Raw genomic sequence first — 15,194 nt, 5'->3', positions numbered from 1 at the left:
GGGTGCCACGGCTGTCCCTTCTCTTGCACGCTGGCCACCCTGCTCCTGCCTGACCTGTCCCACAGGCATGTGCTGGGGCGTCCATGGGTGTTTTTGGAAGGACCAACCTGCTGCCACATCTGTGTCCTGTCAGCTCTGAACCCAGGGCTGGATGCCTTCAGCAGTAAGGACTGAACCAGGCCAGCTCTCCTCCTTAATCCCATCCACTCTTCTTCCATCCATCCTTTTTCCTGCCATTCATCCATCCGTCCTCTTACCCACATTTCCTTACATCTGTCCATCTATCCTTCCTTCCATCCTTTCTTCTTTCCTTTCCTCCTTCCTGCTATCTTTTCCTCTTTCCATCTGGCCTTGCTTTCATCCATTCCCCCATCCTTCTTTCCCGCCTTTTTCCTTTTCCTCTGGTTCCATTTCCCACCTGTCCCTCCCTCTTCCTGCTCTCCCTCAGCCTTCTCTCCCTCTTCCCTCTCCTTTCCTCCAGCTCTCTGTAACCATCTCATTCTTCATGCTCTTCATGGCCCAAGTGTAGCCAGGAGCAGTGAATCCCTCTCTGGCTGTCCCAGCCCCAGTGGCGCTGCCAAGGGTGCCTGTGCTCAGGGCAGGCCCTTTGGCAGCTGCCCGGGGCTAACAAAAGCTCCCCTTGTCCAACACAAAGCAGCATTATTCCCCAAACTTCTGGGCAAAACACTGCTGAGGTCCAGGAGAACAAAGGATGCCTGGTGATGTGGTGGTGGAGAGGCTCTGTGTGCCCAGCTCCATGCTCTGGTGAGGGTGATTGGTTTGTGAGGATTGCTGGGTGGGTGGGCAGGGCTACAGGCAGCAGAGATGCCCAGAATTGAGGGGAGCTAGGCTTTTACTAGGTCCCTGGGGGAGGGATGCAGTCACCATAGACTCCTCACAAAGAATTGTGCACGGTTTGCCCACAGCACACACAAGGAGCGTCTCCAAGCCCCTGCCCTGCAGCAGAGTCGGTCCCAACTTGGAGGGGCACAGTGGGGGGACCCATGGGTGAGTCAAAGCCCTGACCTGGGTCTCCTGCATTTTCCCTCCTGCTGCCCCTGGGTGGGTCCTGGGGAGCTTCACAACTGCTCTTCTGTTTGGCATGGCCATGGAAGCCTCAAGAAGCCAGCAAGAGACAGACCCAGCAGTGTACCACGGGACAGCAAAGTCCTGGAGACACTGTGGCAAAAATCCTCCAAAGACCCAGGGCCTGATGCCCAAGGCCCAACCCCTCCCTGGTCTAGAAGCTCCAAAGACCTTGTGGCCCATCTCCTCCATGGACAAAAGGTCCTGAAGACCTGGGAACATGGAGCCCTGAGCACCTCTCAGGGGGCTTCCTTGTGGGGTGGCCAAGCTCCTGCCCCTGTATGAAGTCATCTGCAGATGGCAGTACCCACACACATACTTCTCTCTGCTCTGTGCTGATGCTGTCCAGCATTCCTGATGGTCTCATGGCCTGGCCTCTGGCCTTGATCTCTGCCCAACCCACCCAGGCAGCACTGGCCCTGGCTCCCTGCCTGGCTCAGAGCCATGTCCCTTGGGCCACAAGGTCAGGGTGTTTGGATCCACTGGCTACAAGTCCTCCTAGGGCATTGTCCCTGCACACAGGGTGTCTTGGGGCAGCACCCGCACATGACAGCTATTAGGTGCCAAGGAAAAGCTCCCTGCTGCTCTAACAGCTATCCTCAATACCCTATGGGAATGCTGTCTCCAGTGCTGTCCTCCATGGAGGGGAATGGCCCCAGCCCATGTGGCCCTGGGTTCTCAAGCTAGGGGGCAGCAGCAGGATGATGCTGAATGCTCCAGCCAGGCAGGGACTACTGACCACAGACAGCAAGGCTGGAGCGGGTAAGGCTCAGAATGGTGCCCTGAGAATGGACTGTAGTATCTGGGCTCTCAATCATGCAGGGGAAGAAATGCAGAAAAGGAGTGAGAAAAGATGACAGGAAATGGACATGGCTGCGGAAGAAGGAACACCCTCCCTTGGGGCTGCAGTTGGCCTTTGAGGGCTCCTGGGGTGGCACTGAAACCATAGAACCCTGCTATACTGTGGCATGGTGGCATGGCATTGTGCCCAACAGGGATCCCAAGAGGTTGGCACCCAGCCAGATTGAGGGTGCAGATCCCAGGAGCAGCCTGAGAACCCCCAGGGAGCAGTTTGGAGCCCTGTTCCCAGCTCCGTGTGTGCCAAGGTGTAGGACATACCCTTACCAGCTTCAGGGACAGTGCTGCACACCTCGATGCTCCTCTCCTTGCCTCTGCCTCAGTTTCCCCATCTCATTTTGCCTACCAGGGCTTTCAGGGAGACTTGGGTCCTGAACAGCAATGCCAGCAAAGGACAAAACTGAGCCAGACAGAAAGCAGGGCAGAACTGGGGCAGGGGCAGAGAAGGCAGCTCTCTGTGTACACACTGCTGAGGCTCACACTTGCCTGCTTCCCCTTTTGGCAGGAAAAATCCCAGACAGGACAGTGCCCAGAGCTCAGTGGCACTTTGTGGCTGTTAGTTGATGGTTTCAGGATGAGTCAGTGGGAGTTGATATCCTGTTTGCAACTAAGCTGCGGGTGGCAGATGGGTGGCACCTTGTCAAGGCTGAGGGCACCTACCCAGCCACGAGGCACCCATCTTGTTCTGGGCCATGCCCCCACTATGGGGTGCCCATTTGGCCAGAAGGTACCCACCCAACCATGGGTATCCTGTGACTGGGCACCCACCCAGTCGCAGGATACCCATCCCCCAGCACAGTGCAGGGGAAGTGCTGGGAACGGGGTGTGCCAGCTGACACATGGGGCAGGAAGGACCTGCTGTGGGGCTGGGACAAGGCAAAACTGAAAAAAGAGGAAGCCCTCAAGTGCCCCAGCCCAGCAGCACCCAGGCAGACGAATCTGGCGCCTCGCACACCTCCACCACAGTAAGTCTGAGTCCAACATTACTGACCACCGAGGGGAGAGGGGCTGAGAAATGGGTTGGCCCCTGCCACTGCTACAGTAGGGGTTTTCCTTTCAGAGCATTCCCAAAATGGGGGCAACATCCCCAAAACAGAAGCAACATTCCTGCTGCTGGGGACAGAGACCTGCAGCACTGATGTGCAGTGCAGGGAACCAGGTGCAGGGAACCAGCAAAGCTTTCCCATCCCTTTCTGCTTCCCATGCCAGATTTGTCTGGAGCTTAAACTTAGCTCATGCATTTTAGCAGGACAGATGGAGTGGGCCAAGGTGGGGAAGGGATTTTTTTGCAGCCAAGCTGCAGTGCTGCAGTGGGTGGGAAAGTAGGGCACTGTTTTCCAGGAGACCCCAATACTGGAGGCACTGGCTCAGCCCCAGCTGGCAGCAGGGCTCAGGCAGCCCGCATGTTTCCAGAGGTTTCCACAAAAGGAGAAACCACCTGTGGTGCTGAATGCTCTGAGCCCTGCAGTGGGACCAGCTCTCCAGAGGGGGCTTAAGCTGGTGGCTAGTCCCCAGTGCAGCCAACCATCTCCCTGTCCACCTCCGCCACTGCTCTGCTCCCAGCAGGGCTGCTGCTTAAACCACAGCTGGGGGGCCCATGTGCCTGCAAGCTGAGCCCCACCAGTGGCAGCCCCAAGTGCTGCAGTCCTCCCTGCTCTCCCTGTCCTCCCTCTCCTCTGTGCTCACACAGTGGGGTACTGGCCATCTCTGACATCCTAAATATAAAATATGAGTGTTTGGGCCCCAGCCTGCTGGGGCTCGTGATGCCCTTAGGGACTGGGGAGTGCATCCTGACCTGGGGAGGGCACCTCGAGCCTGGCAATTTCCTTGCCATTGTCACAGGAGAACGCTGGGGTGAGTGGGCACTTCTTGGGCAAGGCACTACCAAACTTGGCCCTCATCAGAGTTTTGGACTTCAGAGTCAGTCACCCCATTTCGCAGCTAAGGCGTCACCATGGGGCTATTCAGGTGGGACTGGGACATTCCCTCTTGTCCTTTGGTGCACTGCAGAGGCAAGGCTGGCTGCATATCAGGTTTGACCTATTCTGGGCAAAGCAAGAAGGACTGTGTAGGAATCTATAAAGTTAGAGGGTTTCAGGTTTGTGGGAAAACAGACAGGCTGTTAGAGGGTTTCAGGTTTGTGGGAAAACAGACAGGCTGTTAGAGGGTTTCAGGTTTGTGGGAAAACAGCAGAATTCTTTGGCTTGCTGGCTGGAGTGAGAGCTGCTCACATCCTACATGTAAAAAATCATGTATGAAGCTGATGCTGAGGAATAAATGGCTCTTGACGCATTCCAAAGCAAGTTCTGTCCCGTTCGTGTCTGTATATAGCTAGCCTGCGCAGACTGAGACCGTGGTTGTGTGTCCGGTGGGGAAGCTGAGGCACAGAGCAAGCAAGGATTGTCTGTCATGGGGCCAGCCAGGCAGGGCAGAGGGGCACAGGTGGCTACTTCCCATCAACTCTGCACCTCCCAGCAGCATTTGTGCTCCCCTAAAGGTCACAAGGGACTACAAAAGCATTATCAAAGGCTGCCCTGGGTGAAAGCACGTGCATGGGGAACTTTGTGGCACAGGGAAGCAGAGGGTCCTGCGGTGATGCTGAGGCCCAGGCTTCATGAAGAAGCCCTTTCTCTAGCCCCTCTGGCCACAGTGCCTCCCCATCACCCCTCGTCCCTGGCAAGCCAAGCTGATGGTCCTCAGGGGCCTCTCCTCTCTCACAGGTGTCAGCTCTGTCACCCGATGAGGCAATAGCCAACCCACCAGCATGCCCTGGGCATTGCCGCTGCGATGGTCACCATGGGGACGGCCTGGTATGAAAGCCTTGGTCACTGCTGGGGTGTTTGTAACCACCCTCTGGAACTTGAGGTTCTTCTTCGACCCCTCCAAGGGCTCTGGAGAAGAATGTAAACACAGGGAGCCATTGATGATCCTAGTGTGGGAATGGCCCTCCAAGCAGGTCCCCAATGTCAGCAGAGACGTGTGCCGCGAGCTGTACAGCATCACAGGCTGCCAGCTCACCACAGAGCGGCAGCTCCTGCACCAGGCCGATGTGGTGGTGTTCCCCCATTCCAGGCTCCAGCCTGGCTGGGACAAACTACCCAAGGAGAGGCTGCCAGGGCAGAACTGGGTATGGGTGTCCCTGGAGTCCCCCTCCAACACTAGAGCTCTAGCAGCATGGAACAAGACCTTCAACTGGGTGATGACCTACAGACAGGATTCAGACATCTTCATCCCCTATGGCAAGCTTGTGCCCAACCGGTCAGCCACTGTGAACATCCCTGCAAAGACCAACTTGGTGTCCTGGGTTATCAGCAACTACCACAGGACTCAGAAAAGAGCCGAAGTCTACAAAAACCTCTCCAGGTACCTCCATGTGAATATATATGGGAAAGCAAACAACAAGCCCCTCTGCAAGGACTGCCTCTTGTCAACAATATCCAAGTCCAAGTTCTACCTGGCCTTTGAGAACTCCATCCACCGGGACTACATCACAGAGAAACTCTGGAGGAACTCACTGCTGGCCGGCACCGTGCCTGTGGTGCTGGGGCCGCCCAGGGCCAACTATGAGCAGTTTGTTCCTGCAGACTCCTTCATCCATGTCAATGACTTTGGCTCCCTGGAGGAGCTGGCCACTTTCCTGAAGACCATGAACTCCAGCCGCTACCAGCAGTTCTTTGCCTGGCAGAGGAGGTTCAGTGTGAAACTCTACACTGACTGGAGGGAGCGGATCTGTGCCATCTGCACGGCCTATCCCCGCCTGCCCCATGGCCGCCTCTATCCTGACCTGCAGAGCTGGTTCAACTCCTAGTGTGTGCTGGGACCCTTAGGATGAATGCAGGCAGGGATGGGAGGTGCGTGAGACACCCACCTGCACACAGGATGTGAAGCAAGGACAGGAGCCCCCACTCTACTCTTAACCCAGCTGTTGTCACACTGCGACTTCAAGAAACTGATGACTTCAGTTCTTGTGAAACAGGACTTATCACCCCAACCTGACATTGAACACATTGCCAGGGTGCTGGCAGGACCAGAAGGTGCTTTGGAAATAAATGGCATAGTGCTGCTGAGGCTGTGCATGCGGTGTGGGCACGGCAGGGGGGTGGTGGGTTGTTCAGGGCTCCCCAGCTTTCTATGATCCTCAATGTTCCCCCCAGCACCTGCTGAGTGCCAAAGTCATGGCAGCAGAGGCCCTGTGGTGACATTTGTGGCTGGGCTGGAGGAGTGGTCATCAACCCACGGGGGTCCATTACCCCATGGCCAGGGAGTAAGGACAGCATCTGCTCCCCCTCTTCCTGGAAACACCCATTTCCTGTCCCCCACCCCTGAGCCATGGGTGCCACTATGCCAGTGAGGAGCCACAGGACAGCAGATGCTCTCAAAGCAATCTCAGTGCTGCCAGGCAGGCAGAGGGACACTGTGGTTTGTCACTCCCTCCCTGCTGTGACAGGAAGCCAGTGAGCTGACAGCCTCTGGAGGCTTGCACAACCCTGAAGCAAAGCCAGTCTTGTGGGCAACTTGCACACACACACATTGCACTGGGGAAACCCTGCACACCCAACACAGAGGGCACCCTGTACCATGAGCATCCCAAGTACCCATCTGAGATCGGTGGTGCTGTCGGGGCTGAGCGCCAGGACAAGGGGCAAGACATGACTGCTCCATCCCTTGCTCTTTGCCACTCAGTGCCTTTAACTCCCTTGATGTAAACAATTCTTTTTGTCGCAAGCTTGCTTTCCAGTTTTCTTTCCTGTGGCCCTCAAGTCACCAAACCCCATCTCTATCACCCTGCAAACTGCTGGGCGCCCAGGACTGGCAGCACCCAGTCAGCAGAGGGGACATCCCTTCCCTGGCACAGCCCCAGTGAGGTGGCAGTTGGATGGGCACGCTGTGCTCTTCTGACTTCTGTGGCTTCCGATTTCCGCTTTGTTTTCTGGCTCAACCAGAAGCGGAACAGGAGGGGCTGCAGGTGCCCACAGACAGATGCTGGGTACTCATTGGCAGGGGGTGCCAGGGTAGCAGGATGTGGGGGTCCCATGGTGGGCTGCAGCTCTTGTGTGGCTGCATGCAGAAAACCAGATAGTGGAAATATGGAGAGAAGCAAACCTTTCAGAGATTACATCTGTCTCATATTTCTGCTCCTGACCCTGCCAGCTTCCTCCACCCCTCAAGCGCCAGGCAGGACTGGGCAGCAGCAACAGGGGGCAGTTTCCAATGGATGCCACACATGGCTGTGCCCCTACCCTGTGGGCAGGCAACTAGGAGGCTCTGGGGAGCAAGCAGGAATGCAGAGGGGCCCTGCCCCATAAGGCTGGAATCTAGCCCAGCCCAGCCCTTTGCAGGGTCCCAAGGTGCCCTGTGAGCAGCTGCCTTCATTGCCCCTATTCCAGGTAGCCCTAGAGAGCAAAGCCCCAGCTATCACCTATCAAGCTGAAAAAACAGGGCTTTCCAAATTTCTCTACAAGTTTGGTTGGGGAAGGGGCCTTGAGAGAATGGACTGGGGGCAAGCCAACTGAGAGAGTGTGGTGGGAAAAAGTGAAGGGTCGTCCCCCAGACATCTCCACTCTCACCAGTTCAGCTCCCAGCGCCCAATGGACCTGCGTGGCCTCAGCTGGACCACACATATGGGAACATCCGTCCCTCCCGTCAGCACCACACTACAATGAGGACAGCCCCAGCTTTCCAGACCTCTTCACTTCCTACCCTGCTACATTACACCCTTAGTCCTTCTGTCCCTGACAGCTGCTGGAGCAGTCTACAAGTAAGCTCACACTGCTTCTAACCTTCCCAGAAGCAGTTACAGCAAACCAGCAGCTTGAACTGAGTGGAAGATGACCCCCTCCCTTCACTTTTGACCCCCTCTGCTTTGAGGGGCAACAGCCCTGACAAGTTGGTACCACTCCAGGGCCAAGCTGCCACCAGTCATGGAGGGAGGCCAAGCTGCAGGCAGCCAAGAGCTGAATGTTGCTGGCATGACAGGGACACGTCCACCTTCTTAGGGTGTCTTGCTCCAACCCTGCTGTGCCCCTGCATGCAGCCAACCCTCAGCTGCTGGGCTGCAGGAGCAGGGATGTGAGGAAGGCTAGGAAATGTTTAACTCATTCTTGCCTCAAAGAACTGTGAGGTTTATTTCACTGCCAGAGGGAATGTGATTAAGAACAAAAAATATAAGAATCATCATTAACTACAGCAGGCTGGAGGCGTGGGGTGCTAGCAGCATGGAAAGGGTGGTGTAGGCCCCCTGGGCTGGGCCCTCCAGGGAAAGGTGGTCTCTGGGCAGCTGGGCTGGAGGACAGCGGCTGGAGAGCGGGGGGGGCCTGGGAGTGACGCTGGGCACAAAGCACTGGGGAGGACCCCCCATCCCGAACAAGCCTTATCAGCTGCCCCACAGAGCAGTGAAGCTCTCTTGTGCCACAGGGTGAGGGGTGGTGAGGGGCTCACCTTCTCCCCTTGCCCCAGCCCTTGGCTCATCCTGGCCGCCCAGGAGGGTGGGCAGAGCCACCAGAGCCATTGGCCCTGGGCATGGCACCCCAGCCCTTCTCTACACGACGGGGTGGAAGGAGACACCTGGGAAACTAGATCACTACAAAAATTTTTGCTTTTTAAAAACTACAACCAAAAACGTTTTAAAAAATAATAAAACCGCCACCTCCCCCCACCCTTCCCAAAATCTAAAAAATATTTTTTTCTGCGTCTTGCAGGAGAGCGGCTGGGCTGGGGCCAGGCACGGGCTTAAGAGCACTGGGCACATGTGGCTTCAGGGGGTGCAGTTGGGCAGGAGGAGCTGGCCCCAGGAGAGGTCGGGGTGGGGGGCCAACGTTGCTGGACCAGTAAGCTCATATAACAGGGAAGGGCTGGGAGCATCTGCAGAGAGCAGGCACCATCCCTGGGTTGGGCTCTCAGCCCCTTGAACCCCAAAAGCCGCGCACATCAGCCCAGCGAGCAGAAGCAGGGCTATGCCTGTGTGAGCCAAAGGTAAGTGGGGCTGCCTCAGAGCACCAGCCCACCTGCAGTGAGCCCACAGCCCCTGGTTCAGTGGCCATTGTTACTCATGGAGAGCCCAGGCTGCAGCGCTTGTGGGAACATCTCAGCTTTGTGGAAGGTCGGCATGTAGACAGGAGGGGAGGGTGCCAGGCTGTAGCCCTGGGACGTCACTGGGATGGGCAGAGTGGAGGGCACCAGGGGCTGGTTCATGTCATACATCATCCCCTCTGCCTCGTTGCCGTAGGGCAGCAGCAGCCGTTTGCCTTTCTGACGCCGGTTGCAGAACCAGACCCGCACCACCTGTGGGAAGGGAGACAGAGAAGGATGAGGGGGTTACCCAGGCACACCACGAGGGTGACAAGGAGACCATTCTGCTGGTGGCATCTCCACAGCACTCCAACCTGCCAGTGTAGCCCCTTCCATGTCACAACTCCTTGCTAGGCTCAGCTGAAACAAACTTCAGCCATGACCATTTTCCCACTGCTTCCAGAGTTGAGAGACGACAAAAATGGCAAATGTTAAATAGGAAAGAAGATAACAAATTAAAAGAAAGGCTGCTCTCCAAAGGCTGGTAGCATAGCCAGACGAAGCCAGTGTGCAAACTTGTGCATTGTTAGTGGGTTGTGGTTTATCTCTTCTGGCACATTTCCATTTCAGAAGAAAAACATTGTAACTATCCATGTGGGTTCTTGGGATCAAAAATCAACTTCTTCAGAGATGAATTATTATCAAAGGATTACTTTTATCGATTACTTTCACATATTTACATACACACACACAAACACAGATGCCTGTAGTTGGGTCTGGGAACTATTTTTGTCTCTGAAGTTTTAAATGTTTAATCTGTGAACAAAAGTCTTTTCTGGAACCAAGTGGGTTTTTCTTTTTCATATTGATGAGCCATATATATCCTAAGCGTCTGGCACAGCTTAAGGGCAGTTTTTTTACATATCTTTATGTGTATTTCATTTTTGCTCTGAGCTAAAGTATCAAACTCAGGAGCTGGCATCATTAGGGCACCCATCCTCCCCACCCTCCCAACCTACATCTTTATCCAGGTTGAGGTCCTCAGCGATCTGAGAGATCTCCTGGGGACTGGGCTTCACACACTTGCGGAAGAAGCTCTCCAGTGTCCCTTTCACGTTGGTCTCGATGCTGGTCCTGCGTTTTCTCTTCCGGGCTTGGGCTAGTACTTGCTCTGCATTGCACATCTGGGAATGAGAGAGGGAATATGTTTTGTTACCAGGTGGAAGAGTCTCCACCAGGCTTGGAACACGTGTTGCTGGCTGTAGAGCTCGGGGCACAGATTGTGTCCCTGCGACTCCACTGCACATCTTTCCACTGTGACTGCGGCCATTCCCAGTGTCCCAGCACTGCCAACAGTGAGGCTGGACACATCTTGCTGCATCCCCCCCGGGTTCCCCAGGGAGCGCAAGTCGCACAATCTGTCTGAGATTCCAGCAGGACCTGGCTACTCAAAATGGGAACTGTCACAAGCACAACATGTCTGCAGGGGGATTGGGCTTCCTCCCCCCAGCCTGACAGAAGGTGATACCCAGTGGTTTGCCCTCAAGCCAGACTTAAGCCATGCAGCAAGATGGTGCTGTGCCACAAGATGCCTTCTGTTCCTCTCTGTTCTCCCTGAAAGCACGTGGGGGAGGGAGGAGAATCTGTGGCTCAGGGCTTGCAGGTACCCGGCTCCCAGCCCCCTCAGCCCTGCACCTCTTGCATGTTGTCCGTGTTCTCCGCCTCATTGAGCCAGCGCTGCAGCAGCGGCTTTAGCTTGCACATGTTCTTGAAGCTGAGCTGGAGCGCCTCGAAGCGGCAGATGGTTGTCTGGCTGAACATCTTCCCTGCACGGCCAAGGCAGGCAGGGCATTACACACCACACAGCTTCCCTCACCAGCAGCATCCCAGGATCACCACCCCCAAGCTTGCCCTGTTCCTGGGAGACCAGGAAAGTCATTCTCCCTGTTCCTTCAGCAGGGATTGAAAGCCCTGAAATCCGTCTCAATAAGCAACTGTAGCTATTTTAAACCAGTTCCCGTGAGCTCGAAGCTTCTCACCGCAGATCTGGAGATACCCCTCCGGGAGCCCCAGCCCAGGACTGGAGATTGATGCCTCCTTTGCAGGTCGTTAAGGAACAAAAATCATTATCCCAAGTGATTTCAAATCCCTCGCGGGCCTCTCCCCACCGGCTGTGGGGTAACACAAGGGCCCTTCCTCCCCCCCCACCCCCGACCCCTCACCGTAGAGGGTGCCCAGCGCCAGCCCCACGTCAGCCTGGGTGAAGCCCAGCATGATGCGCTTGTGCTTGAGGTCCTTGGCGAACTGCTCCAGCTCTCCTGAGGTTGGCGCATCCTGGCAAGGGCAGAAAGACACTGAGAAGGGACAAGTCGTGCCCGAGGTCCGGGGTCTGTTTGGGGTCCCGGAGGACAGCGGCAGAAGAGGGTTCGGCTGAGCCCTCGAGCACTGACACCGACCAAGCTCACACAGGACCCACTCCGACCACGCACACTGCTCAGCTCGACCCAATCTGGCGCGGCGGCGGCCAAGGGTAGCACAAGGGCACAAAGAGCTCCTGCTCTGCCTCAACACGCCTTGGAAATGTTCCTTTTGTCGTCTAGCTCGCGTCTGCTTGACCTGCCCAGAGGCAGCACCAATGATCACGTTGGCCGAGTCCCAGGTTTGCCCGATTTACTTCCCCATGGCTCTCGGGCTGAGGCAGCCCCTCACCAGCCTCTCTCCCGCCTGCGTCCGGAGCAGGGACAAGACTCCCGTGAAGGGAGAGACAAAAGCGCCCCTGAGCCGCGTTAAATTTAAGCGCCTCTTTGCTACCAGCCGGCTCTTTCGTTCTGGCAAGCGGCTACCCAGGCCCTTCCCACCTTCCTGGCCAAGCAGCCTTCAGCCTCAACGGGGTCATTATGAAGCTTTTTACCCAATTTACACGTTTACAGCGGGGTTTCGGGTTCTTCAGGAGTTTTGCCTGTCACCGAGCCACGGCTATTAGTTTCTGGCGTATAATCAGCACCGGTAAACTCAAGAGCATCCCTCCCGTGGAGGAGGGATGCCGTCCCAGATCACCGTCCCGCAGCTAGAAAGTGCCGTTCATGACCACTTCCCATCCAGAGCGGCCGGCTGCGGCCCGAGGGCACACACGTATCTATCGTGGCGTGGGACCTCCCGCAGCTGCGACCCCCTGGCGGCAGTGCGAATCCTCCCAACCCCGTCAGGGGCCAGTCCCCGGCATCGGCCGCCGCTGCTCTCTCCGGGGCGGGATCGTGATACGTCAACATTGAAAAATATTAAATATTAAAACTAGCCCAAACCACAAAATTAGTCGCACCGGGAACCAGCCCTGCTGGGCCCCGTCTTCCTCCTGCCCTCATCTCTGGGCTGTCTCTGCCCCAGCAAACTTCAGTGCCCGTGGAGCTCCGGGAGCGGCGGCCGGGGACGCAGCCGACCGAAGGGGACTGAGGGGGCTGGCCAGGAGCCCTCGGTGACCTCGCTGCGCTGCCCCGAGTATCACGCCGGAGCCGACCTTCGACATCGCTACCCGGAACGGCCCCGCCGCATCGCGTACGGGAAGCTGCTCTGCCTAGTTCCTAAAACTTCCTATCTTACCCCAAAGCAGCCTCCCCAAGGCTCTCCCCCTGCGGAGACTCTGACACATGCGGGACGAGCCCCAGCGCTGGGTCAGGGCTTCTCCCGGGAGCGCCCGACGGCGGGACCCGACAGGTCTCGGCGGTACACGAGAGCAGCCGGGCAGCAGCTCCTGCCGACGGGGCGGTGAACCGCGGCTCCAGACGGGAAGGAAAGCCCCAGGGGCACACCGTGTGCAGACGGCGGGAGCGGGGCAGGGCAACCTGCCCCATCCCCGTCCCGTCGGGTCTCACCTCCTCACCGCTGTCGCTGGAGTGTCCGCCCTCGCTGGCGGCGCCACTGGAGCTGCCGCTGCTGCCCAGCCCCGACGGGCCGCCGGAGCCCGGCTGCAGCGCGGAGGGGCAGAGCTGGGGGCCAGGGAAGGCAGGGGCAGCCGGGCCAGGGAAGGGCGGCCCGGGCAGGGGCGGCGGGGCCGGAGGGCGCCGGGCCGGCCCAGGGCGGGGCGGCCAGGCCGGGCCGCAGCAAGCGGCGGCGCGCGGGCTCGGGCTCGGGCTGGCTGCAGGCCGCCCGGGCGCGCTTCCACCTTGGCGGGCGGCGCGGGGCGGGCGGGGGCAGCCAGGCGCGGGCCGGCGGCGGGTCGTCGGGCGGGCTCGGGCTCGGCGGTGGCGGCGAAGGGAAGAAGAGCGGCTGAGCGGGCGCTCCGTCGAAGCTGCCGCGGGGAAAGGGAGGTCCGGCGTCGGTCAGAAGGCCGAAGGGGGCGGCCGGCAGCCCCCCGTCCGGGCTGAACATGCTGCCCGCCGCCCGCTGCCCTAGGGCTCCATGCGGGGGCTGCCGGCCGCTGCCTCCCTCCTGGGGCGCCGCTGGGGCCTCTGAGAGTGGCGGGGACGGGCCGGGTCGGATGGAGATGGGCCCCGGCCCCATTGGGCCCCGCATCGGTGGGTCGGGCGTGAACTTGATCCCCCAGGGGGGCGGGGGGCACGGAGAGAAGGTGCTATGGGAGGGGGCTGCGCCGGCCCGCACCCAGCGCCGGCGGGGAGGTGGACGGGGCGGCCCCGATGGGACTGGGAGAGGGGGAGGACGCCGATCTTGCCGCGGGGCCTCACACCCCTCCGGTCCCGGGGGACTCGAGGACACCCACGTCCCTCGCAACCCCTCTGGCCCCACGCTCTTAGGAGGGCACCGCGCCAGTTAGGACAGCAGCAGCCACGGGGTCTTCCCACCTGGGAACCCCCAGCTCTGCGGAGTCTAGACAAGAAACGGGATGGCTTTGGGGAGCTATTGGAGGCATGAACCGGAGCCAGGGGCTGGTGTGAGGGCAGCCCATCCAGCTGTGGCAGCCACTTGTCCCCAGTACAGAGGACAAGCCGCGAGATGCCGGTGTCATCGTGCAGCAGCAGGGGTGGTCCAGGGCTTGACCATCACCTCTTGCCCCTTTTAATGCCTGGTCTTCTTGACTGAGCCTTAGCTTCTTGGGGAGCATGGACAGAGCTGAGGCTCCCGAGGCCCCTTACAGTCTCACCATTCCTCTCCTCTTTCTCACTCTGCAGAGAAGGGTTGTGGCTTGGAGGAGCACGTCTGTCCCTGGGGCCTCAGAGCTCAAGTGTGCTGCCAGGGAAGGAATTGCAGCCCCAACTATTGTGTCCATTGGCTCCACTTTGAAGCACGCTCCATATTTCCTCTGTCTTAAAGAATTTCCCTTCACACTGCCCTTCACAGTGGGCCTTCACCAGGGCTGGCTTGGCTCCAGTCATTTCCTCTTTCCTTCCCTCCTGGCTCAGCTTCCCGATCTTAGCACTGCCATGACATCAGCCTCTGCTTGGCTCTGCCCGATGCCACTTCCTGCACACTGGCAGGTACCAATAGCATGGGTGGGCACCCCCTGACCTCAGCTGGAGCAAGGCGAGGAGTGCTCTTTCTGCCAGCCCCCGGTGATCCCAGCGGGAGCAAGACAGGGAGTGATCCCGCTGCCGACACTGCTGCCTGTTTATTAACCCGGATTACCAGGAGCTGCAGCCGTCTCGCACTGAAGATATGGCCAGGAGATAGGCTGCAGCAGCCTCCCCCGCCATGGGATGGGAATGGGGTGTGGGCAGGGGAGCTCCGGGAAGGTGCTTGATGCTGTTTTTGAAGCAGTTGCTTTGGCTGGTGAGGCACCCAAGGGCTGGCAGACAGAGACTTATACCCACAGCTGGCATCCAGGGACTGGCATCTGGGGACTGGTATCCACAATGCCAGCAGCAGCCCTTGGCCCATGGCACTGCTGCATGTCAGGGGAAGTGGAACAACTAAGCCTCCTGATGATATTCCTCTTAGGGAAAAAATGGCCCAATGGATGAGCTGAAATTAAAGTCTGTTCTTGATGCCTGGCACGACATGTACCAGGCTGCCCATCCTGGCTGTGCCAGACTGCTCCAGGAGGGAGGGCAGTCCCAGGAAAATGAACTAAGGATCCAAAACCCTGTTAGTGGGGACGTGGGCAGCCCTGAGTGAGCCCTGTGGCTTCTGGACCTCGGGGTCCCATGCCCAGAGTGATGAAGCACCTTCCCCAGCAGGGGCTGGATTCAATCTGCCAAAGGACTACCTTTACCGTGCTGCCGAGGATGCTGAACCCAGGGCTGTGATGGCAGACCTGCCCACTGCCTGTTATGCTGCTGCCTGCCCCACTG

The 15,194-nt window shown here is 58.2% G+C and overlaps 2 protein-coding genes across 2 annotated transcripts; one reads left to right on the top strand and one right to left on the bottom strand.

Annotated features, from left to right (window-relative positions):
- The first annotated feature begins 2,858 nt into the window (after window positions 1–2,858).
- Window positions 2,859–5,752, top strand: FUT7 (fucosyltransferase 7). The gene is made up of 2 exons (XM_030961636.1): window positions 2,859–2,909; window positions 4,665–5,752. The coding sequence occupies exon 2, from the start codon at window positions 4,709–4,711 to the stop codon at window positions 5,750–5,752; it is 1,044 nt and encodes a 347-aa protein (XP_030817496.1). The 5' UTR covers window positions 2,859–2,909; window positions 4,665–4,708.
- A 3,221-nt stretch (window positions 5,753–8,973) lies between these two features.
- Window positions 8,974–13,317, bottom strand: LOC115910880 (POU domain, class 5, transcription factor 3-like). Its single transcript, XM_030961402.1, is given in 9 exon segments — window positions 8,974–9,225; window positions 9,972–10,136; window positions 10,648–10,778; window positions 11,175–11,286; window positions 12,822–12,989; window positions 12,991–13,031; window positions 13,034–13,102; window positions 13,105–13,125; window positions 13,128–13,317. Coding segments are annotated over 9 exon segments (1,149 nt in total).
- Between the last annotated feature and the right edge of the window lie 1,877 nt (window positions 13,318–15,194).

The sequence above is a fragment of the Camarhynchus parvulus genome, chromosome 17, assembly GCF_901933205.1.
Source record: "Camarhynchus parvulus chromosome 17, STF_HiC, whole genome shotgun sequence".
Classification (NCBI taxonomy): domain Eukaryota; kingdom Metazoa; phylum Chordata; class Aves; order Passeriformes; family Thraupidae; genus Camarhynchus; species Camarhynchus parvulus.
Note: the sequence above shows the minus strand (reverse complement) of the source record. Positions and strands in the feature narration are given on the sequence as shown.

Excerpts from the sequence above, each read along its gene's own strand:
- FUT7 (XM_030961636.1), top strand. The coding sequence starts at position 4,709 with ATGCCCTGGGCATTGCCGCTGCGATGGTCACCATGGGGACGGCCTGGT.